The sequence below is a fragment of the Sinocyclocheilus grahami genome, unplaced genomic scaffold (genome assembly GCF_001515645.1).
Source record: "Sinocyclocheilus grahami isolate Dianchi unplaced genomic scaffold, SAMN03320097.WGS_v1.1 scaffold334.1, whole genome shotgun sequence".
In the NCBI taxonomy this organism is placed as follows: domain Eukaryota; kingdom Metazoa; phylum Chordata; class Actinopteri; order Cypriniformes; family Cyprinidae; genus Sinocyclocheilus; species Sinocyclocheilus grahami.
Genome location: NW_015505513.1, coordinates 641,729 through 650,873, shown reverse-complemented (window position 1 = coordinate 650,873; position 9,145 = coordinate 641,729). Strand labels below are relative to the sequence as shown.

Sequence of the window (9,145 nt, the reverse complement as noted above, 5' to 3'; positions counted from 1 at the left end):
GAATCATTGGTTAAGATTTATTTACAACAGAACAACACAACCCAGGTGTTCGAATTTGTACAACGCATCGACAGTTTTACAGTTTTTTGAACCTAGAAGAGTACAAGGCTGGCTGTGCACAAAGGCTATTTCTAAAAAAAAAAGGGTCAATTCCGACTTTGCTATGACAATCTGGCGCTTCTGAATCAGCGACTGTAAGTATGTTTTGTTACTAGTTTAAGTATTTGCTATTGACTGTTCAAATGCGGAGTTTTGCGCAGTGCAGAGTAACGCGTCGTGTGTGTGTGAGTGAGGGGAACAGGGTCGTCAGCTGTCTTAACCGCGGCTTGTGTACTGCATCATCACTGTGTCTGTCATGTGACTCTGTTGCCCTTTCGGGCTTGAACTGATGGTAAAACTAACTACATTATTAACTGTCTTGATATTTACTTTGAAAGCTTGAAGCTCACGATTATGTAATATCATTGATCACGATTATGGTAAGGGGCATTACATTTCCGACGCGTGCTTGTGGTGTTCGGCCAATCACAATGCACTGGGTCAGCTGGCCAATCAGAGCAGACTGTGCTTTTTCAAAGGAGGGGGCTTTGTTGAAAACGACGTGTTTGAGAGAGGCAGGGCATAGAGGACCTACAATAATGTACAGTATTTGAAAAATAATGTGTTTTTTTAACATTAAAGCATGTCAACATATTCTGTTACACCAAATACACAAAATAATGATCTTTAAAATAGCATCATATGACCCCTTTAAGTCTTTTAGATGCGTTATCATAAGCTTGCTCTGCTGTTAAAGGTTTTATTTATTTTCTCAGGGAACGTTGAAAAAGAAAACAGTGGAAAACCTGGAGAAGTATGTTGTGAAAGATGTAAGTTTGTCTTTTAATTTCTGATGTTACTGACTTGCCTTGTTGTGTTTGTGTTGTATTTCTGAGAATAACTGATTTTTCTTTTCTTTTTTTTAGGCCAAGTTGCCATTGCTGCTGAGCCGCATGAATGAAGTCGCTAAAGTTTTCTTAGCCACCAACAGTGACTACAAATACACAGATGTGAGTTTACTGATGCAAATACATACATGAGATTTGTTTCAGAACTAGCTGCATAATGAGAACATGCTAACATGAGAGATTTGGATCGCTTTACACTGGCCGATTTGTGTAAGTGAACAGTTCAGTACTCTAATAACATGCCACACACAAATGTTGGTTAAAATAATCAATTTTATTAGACCTTAATCAGGATAGACAGCATAGCTTTCAAAACACTTTTGGTCTACTGAAAGTTTTTTCGGAAAGATTTCATTAGCTGAATAATCAGTCTGTTGTTAAATAATCCATTAAAGGGTTAGTTCACCCAAAAATGAAAATTCTGTCATTAATTACTCACCCTCATGTCGTTCTAAATCCGTAAGACCTCCGTTCATCTCCGGAACACAAATTAAGATATTTTTGATGAATTCTGAGAGCTCTCTGACCCTCCCATAGACAGCAATGTAATTACCACAATCAAGGTCCAGAAACGTAGCAAGGAGATCGGTAAAATGAGCAATGTGACATCAGGGGTTCAACTGTAATTTTATGAAGCTATGAGAATACTTTTTGTACGCAAAGAAAACTCTGCGTCACCCTGGTGCCATTTTGGAGAAATGTCACCGTGTGACGCAGCTGACACAGAATAGCATACGCTGTTTATGTTCAGTGGATATTCTCCAAAATGGCACCAGGGTGACGCAGAGTTTTCTTTGCGTACAAAAAGTATTCTCATAGCTTCATAAAATTACAGTTGAACCCCTGATGTCACATTGCTCATTTTACCGATCTCCTTGCTACGTTTCTGGACCTTGATCGTGATAAGTACATTGCTGTCTATGGGAGGGTCAGAGAGCTCTCAGAATTCACCACAACATGAGGGTGAGAAATTAATGACAGAATTGTCATTTTTGGGTGAACTAATTCTATAAATGCATTGTACTTCTGTCCCTAAGCCTTGTTTTCATTTTTGTCAAATTTTAAATATGGTGCTACGCTCAACTACCTTTTTTATGAACATTTCTGGCTTTTTACGTACAAATAGCAATTTACTAGAAAATGTACTACCATATATATTTCATAAATAAAAATGACAGTTGTTAGTTGGGAACAAAATAAAATAAGAAATACAATGTCCGCTTGCATTACAATTTTGAGCTTTTAGCAGTTTGATAAACCTTTCTTTTTTTTTTTTTTTTACCCACAAATACCAATTTCTCAATTTCTACCCAATACATTTTTACAGCTTTTTTTTTTTTTTTTTTTTTTTTTTTAATTTCAGTTATATGTTCTTGTTAACAAAACACACTTTTAAAATTCCCTCATATTTCCAGTTTCCAAGACTTGAGAGCTAAAAAAATACAAATTGTTGAAAAAATAAGAGTTCTTTCTTGGATGCAGATTAAAATAAGAAAAACAGTGTGTGTGTAAACTTACACCTTAAATAAATCTAAATACGTTTGCTAAATAAATCTAAATCTTAATAGGCAGCATAGTTAAGCTATGATTTTCGAACAGCTTTGTGCCTTTAAAAATCTATTTGTATGCAGCTCACTAGGTTTTAAATCAGGGCAATAGACAACTGCACATGCAACTGGTTTGTTTAAAACTTGGACACATACAAACCATCATCTTTTTGTTTTGATTTGTTTTACAGAAAATTATGACGTACTTGTTTGACTTCCCCCATGGCCCAAAGGTATTAACATTGGTTTTTCAGCCTGTCATTAAACCTTTCAAAAGAGTTTCCTGTCATATATTGTTGCTCATAGTAATGTTTTATGTTATAGCATGGCACTTCACACCGTCCATGGCAATCATACTTCGACCTCATCCTAGTAGATGCTAGAAAGCCTTTATTTTTTGGAGAGGGAACTGTTCTAAGACAGGTGGATACGGTGAGTACATCAAACAAAACGCTCTACTATTACAAAAACAGAAGCAGACTCTCAAAGTCAGCAGGTGCAGTATTGCACGTTCTGGAACATTTTATCCTGCTGAACACGATCACACAGATGGTTAGTCAGCGCTGAGTATTGAGCGTTTATACTGAAGTCTGCTGAGCACAATAGAAAAAATCTCTTTCCTGTCATCCCTTTGCAGTGTAAAGCAGCTAAACAGTTCACTGAACTTCTAAGAAAGATATTTCAGTGCAAAAACCTGTCTGTAACCCCAACAAGATGCAAAACGAGCAGTGTAAAATGCAAAATTGCTCTGAGTTCTTGTTTTGTGGGTGTATTTGAACCATTCCCTGATTTGCATAGTTAATTTAGTGAGTCGGACAGGCACGATTTATTCTTTGTGAGTTGTTATTTATTTGTGCTGACAAAAATAGGCAACAGTAATGATGTTTATCAGTGTTTCTCAACCTTTTTGACTCCAAGACCCCCATCTTTTAAGACAATATTCAAAGGCCACCAGAGGTATTTTTGGTATTTCTACACAATAAATTATTTTAGAGCTTTGCATAACTAGAGAAACATTTTCATTACTTTTTATTATTATTATTTTAAATTGCACAACCTTTCATGTTTTAACTTATTTTAAAGCTTGTTTTTCCAAACAAGTAAAGTCAAATTGTGGGCCCCTTGGAAGTGTGTTGAGTGGGCCCTGGACCCCTGGTTGAGAACCACTGAAGTACATGGAATGAATATTCAGACAGTCTGAATATTAATCAATATGTTCTCTATCACAGACTACAGGCCGGCTGAAAATAGGAACATACACTGGACCTTTACAACATGGCATTGTTTACTCTGGAGGTACTGGAAATTCTTGGATAAAGATGCAAATGACACACTTGTCAAGTCAAGTCACCTTTATTTATGTAGCACTTTTAACAATATAGATTGTGTCAAAGCAACTGTACAGCATTAATTAGGAAAAAAGTGTATCAATAATGCAAAGTGACAATAGTAAACACTAATTTTTCAGTTAAAGGCAGTTCATCATTGAATTCAGTGATGTCAACATCCAGCTCAGTTCAGTTTAAATAGTATCTGTGCAATCAAGTTCCTTGATATCGCCATTCTAGGTATTATCAAATTGCTAGAGTTTTGAGAATGCAGCGGACGTGGAGGACTATAATGTAACAAGAGCTCGTTCAAATACTGAGGTGCTAAACCATTCAGGGCTTTATAAGTAATAAGCAAGATTTTAAAATCTATACGATGTTTAATAGGTAGCCAGTGCAGTGTTGACAGAACCGGGCTAATATTGTCATACTTCCTGGTTCTAGTAAGAACTCTAGCTGCTGCATTTTGGACCATTTTGGAAGCGTGCAGAACAACCACCCAATAAAGCATTACAATAATCTAACCTTGAGGTCATAAACGCATTAACATTTCTGCATTTGACATTGAGAGCATAGGTCGTAATTTAGATATATATTTATATACATGTATGGACAAACACACACATACACACAGATGTATCTCCTCAAGGTCCATACACATAGATCACAAGGACATCTGGTTTACTACACTTTATCACATGATTTTTCACTGCATGTGTACAGTCACTTAATCCAGTAATACTCACATTAGTTAGCATTAGTTAACATGAAAAATACTTTTGATGCACTGAATAATCTTAATTAATGTTCATTTCAACATCTGCTAATGTATTATTAAAATCAAAAGTTCTTTTAATATTTTTAATACACCTGAGCTGACATGAACTAACAATAAAGAGCTGTATTTTTATTAACTAACTTTAGCAAAGATTAAAGTTGCATTTTATTTTACAGTATGTGTACTTACCAAATAAAGTACTGGGTAATATAAGGTAACTACATGGGTTAAGGTTAGGTTTAGATTCATGGCTGGTACCTAGTTATTACCCAGTTATTGTAATTACTATAACATAGTATGTACATGTAGAACATGACTGTAAAATAAAGTAATTATAAATATTTATAATTACTGTAACAAATGAATTGTTCCTTGTTAGTTAATGCATCAAAATAGAATGAATATTATTCGTGTAAAGTGTTAACCTTAGTTCTGTTTCACTAAAATCAGCAATAGCATTGATATTCATAATAAATCAAGTCATACTGAATTTTTACAAATAAAATGATTGTGATTTAAATTGTGCTATGATAAATATTAAAATTATCATATTGCTGTTGCTTGGCCATCAAGGCTGAAAAAAACTAAAGCATAAAATCACTTTGGAAGAGCAAATATTGTAATAATAGGAGTTCATTATGCAACTTTTTCTATGCTGAGTATTGGGTATGCCTTATGTATATGTGAAAATTAGTCATTTCTGACTAATGTGTTTTCATTTCCGCCCAGGTTCTTCTGACATTGTGTGTGACCTGCTTGGAGCAAAAGGGAAGGATATTGTGTACATTGGGGATCACATTTTTGGAGATATTCTTAAGTCCAAGAAGCGTCAGGGTTGGCGGACGTTCCTGGTGATTCCTGAATTGGCTCAGGAGCTGCATGTTTGGACAGACAAAAGCTGTAAGTGTTGCCATATATCAGTAAAATCAGCCATTGGCCTGTTTCACACTGCACGTAACAAGCAGCACATATTTATTTTGGGTGCCCATAATAACAGGTTGCAGCGTTGTTGCTATAAGCACACTGATGATGCATAACTGCAAGTAGGTGCTGAACTACTTGCAGTTGTTCATATGGTAAATATTCTATGTAATGTAAACCTATTCATCAATGCAGTCTTTTGCAGCATAGGTTTTTATAGCAGTTTATGGTGTTCCATGTAGATTTATTACCATTTGGATGTAAATGTAATCCCTTTTCACATTTAAATTATATTTTATTATCACCAGTTTTGTAATAATTATGAATGGCCAAATTCCATTAACCATTTTATAAAGTATGGCCATTACTACAGGAAATATTACTGTTGTAACCTATAACTTACTTTATATTCTGGATAGAGCTGCAGTTCTGTCACTGTGAAAGCACAATGTGTGCCTGCTGTCACAGTTACGCTTATGTGTGTAGTGTGAAAAAGACCTTCTTGTGAGAATCTCAGTAAAGAAAGGAATGCTCACAGAGAAAGAGAAAGAGTGAGATGAGATGTCACACTTGAAAGGCTAAGAAAAAGAGATGTGAAACCCAATCATGACAGGGTTCTGCCCTCTCATTCACAGCTCTGTTCGAGGAACTGCAGGGCTTGGACATTTTCTTGGCCGAACTATACAAGTGAGTAAAGCTGCCTCTGTTCCTTCCTCAGCACAGGTGTGTGTGTGTGTGTATGTGTGTGTGTGTGTGTGTGTGTATTCAGAATTTAGAAATGGACACTGCTAGTTGTTGACAGGAAGTGGACTTGACTGAATTGCAATTATAAAAAAAGATACACAGCCAACAACTCAGATTTACCATTCACAAAATATCCATCATGTTGTTTTTAGATGGCTTTATACAAATAAATGTTGACTTTTACAGTTTGAATATATTATATGACTATAATAAAGGTTCAGCAGTAAAATGTGGTTGAGTAGTTATCTCATAATATTTCAGTTTAATGATTCCTAGGATTGTCTGACTGTATAATTATCAATTCTGATGTTTTAATAATGCAATACTAATCTGAAAATAGAACACATACAATGCCGTTTTAAAATAGCTAGCACAGAGCTGGATAACTAATGCATAATGTCCTGCATTATAAACTAATACAAAAATATATAAACAAGGCATTTCCATATCGACTGTTAGGTGTTGTATTGTGGTTTTGTTTGTTGATTATTCAAATTACACCAATTCATATTGGCGTTAATATTGTTGACATAGAAAGGCATAATTCTGAGTCAGAGTAGCCTACGTGAACAGCTCTGAGTAGAACTTTTGAGTCATCTAGTAATTACAGCAATTATACACCATAACACACCATAATAGTATTCAGTAAATTAGAGGATTCTGGGAAATTAAGTGTCCTTTCTGTCATAATGAACAACAAATGTTTTTAATTAAAAAATATAAGTATAAGCTTCTATAGGTGTTTTTTAAAATACTGATTATTAATGTAATCTAATGTTTCTCGAAATAATCCATATGTTGTGTGTGTGATAATGTATATGGGAAATTAGTGACGAGTTACATTTATTATTAAAATAACTTAGACTTACAGCAGCTGTATTCATTTCATTCGATTTTTGCATTGTGTTTTCCACCTCAGTTCAAATTTAAGAATTACATTGGAATATAAAAGGGTTTCGCAGTTCAGTTGCTCAATTCTGATTGGTGCACAAGCTCGCTGTACAGGGTACAGATTGAGAGAGTTTACCTGTTGATAAGCAAAGGCTTTAACTCAGTGACCTCTCGATTTCTGACTCCAACTGATGTCTGTCCCTTCCCCCTTTTCACTTCTTTTTCACTTTAAATCCATCGAATTGCTTTTCTCTCACTTACATTCTTTCTTTCTGTAGGCATTTGGACAGCAGCAGCAATGAGAGGCCAGATATCAGTGCCATCCAGAGAAGAGTGAAGGTAGACCCACTAAATCACACACTCGCATTCCGAACATTTCAATTATATCTGATTTTACTAGATGTGAAACGGCTGAACTTTTATCTTAGTTGACAGTATGGACTTACCAAGTGTCAATAACTTGAAATGACTTTAAATTTTAGAAATATTCTGGCTTATTTTGTTTTTATGAACAGCATATGTGACATGCTCTCAATAAATGTGTTTCCAGTAAATACGCTTGTAATGGTAGCTCATAAGTCTTGTAAATTTAATTCCATGGTAATCAACAGCCCACCCTGTGTGTTGTCCATAGATAATATTAATAGGCTACTAAAGTGATGTTATACTGTGTATTAAATTTTACAGGGTTATTATTGTCAACTAAAAATAAAAATAAAACCAACACCTTAAAAAAGTAACACTGACATGTTGATTTGGTGATTTTCTCTGTCATCAGAAAGTGACTCATGACATGGACATGTGCTACGGGATGATGGGAAGTCTGTTCCGCAGTGGCTCTCGGCAAACTCTGTTTGCGTCTCAGGTGATGCGTTACGCTGACCTGTATGCTGCCTCATTCATCAACCTGCTCTACTACCCCTTCAGCTACCTGTTCAGAGCCGCTCACGTGCTGGTGAGGACACACACCCACCCATAAACACAGGACTGGATTGATACAAATACCAGTGGAAGTTCACAATAGCAGATACCCATTTCAAAATATTATAGAAACAATTCATGTGTTCAATATAAATGGAAAAAACTGTATGTAGCTTAAATGGGTTACACTTTATTTTAAAGGGGTCATGTGATGCTTTTTTAAAGATCATTATTTTGTGTATTTGGTGTAACAGAATATGTTGACATGCTTTAATGTTCAAAAAACACATTATTTTTCAAATACTGTACATTATTGCAAGTCCTCTATGCCCCGCCTCTCTCAAACATGGTGTTTTCTACAAAGTCCCTCCTTTGACAAGCGCAGTCTGCTCTGATTGGCCAGCTGACCCAGTGCATTGTGATTGGCCGAACACCACAAGCACTCGTCGGAAATGTAACACCCCTTACCATAATCGCGAACTTCATCTTTCAAAATAAATGTAAAGACAGTAACTAATGTCATTAGTTTTACCATCAGTTCAAGCCCGAAAGGGGAACAGAGTCGCGTGACAGACACAGTGATGAAGCTGGTATGTGTTTGCAGTTCACAAGGCACGGTTAAGACAGCTGACTCCCCTGTGATGTGTCTCGCTCTCTCTCTCTCTCACACACACACACACACACACACACACGATGCGCAAAACTCCGCATTTGAACCAGGGCCGGGTCTAGGGGGTCCAGCCAAAAAAAATGAATAAAAAATAAGCATTAAACACTTATTATTTGTACTATCTAAATAAGTATCAGTCACTTTGTTCAAAGGAAAAATTGACAATTATGCACATAATGACATTTGAACTCGTAGCCACAAAATCTTATTATAAATAATAATAAAAAGCTAACTGTAACATCCAAGCAGAAAACACAACAGTGCATTTCTGTTCAGTGAAGTATAAAATTGCCTTTATTACAATCACAATCACCTGCTTGCCTGTAAGCCTACTTAGTATATCCTATTTTAAATAAACTGTATACTGAATTTGTTTTTGTGTGAGTGTGTGTCTTCCT

General features: G+C 35.7%; 1 protein-coding gene across 2 annotated transcripts in view; it reads left to right on the top strand.

Annotated features, from left to right (window-relative positions):
• Positions 1-9,145, top strand: part of LOC107602759 (cytosolic purine 5'-nucleotidase-like) — a 30,885-nt gene that overhangs the window by 16,365 nt on the left and 5,375 nt on the right. For both annotated transcript variants that reach the window (XM_016295333.1, XM_016295334.1), the window contains exons 9-17: positions 816-869; positions 966-1,049; positions 2,686-2,727; positions 2,819-2,926; positions 3,724-3,790; positions 5,330-5,500; positions 6,157-6,208; positions 7,435-7,495; positions 7,935-8,111. In XM_016295333.1, coding sequence (XP_016150819.1) covers positions 816-869; positions 966-1,049; positions 2,686-2,727; positions 2,819-2,926; positions 3,724-3,790; positions 5,330-5,500; positions 6,157-6,208; positions 7,435-7,495; positions 7,935-8,111 — 816 coding nt within the window. The remainder of the gene's footprint in view (positions 1-815; positions 870-965; positions 1,050-2,685; positions 2,728-2,818; positions 2,927-3,723; positions 3,791-5,329; positions 5,501-6,156; positions 6,209-7,434; positions 7,496-7,934; positions 8,112-9,145) is intronic.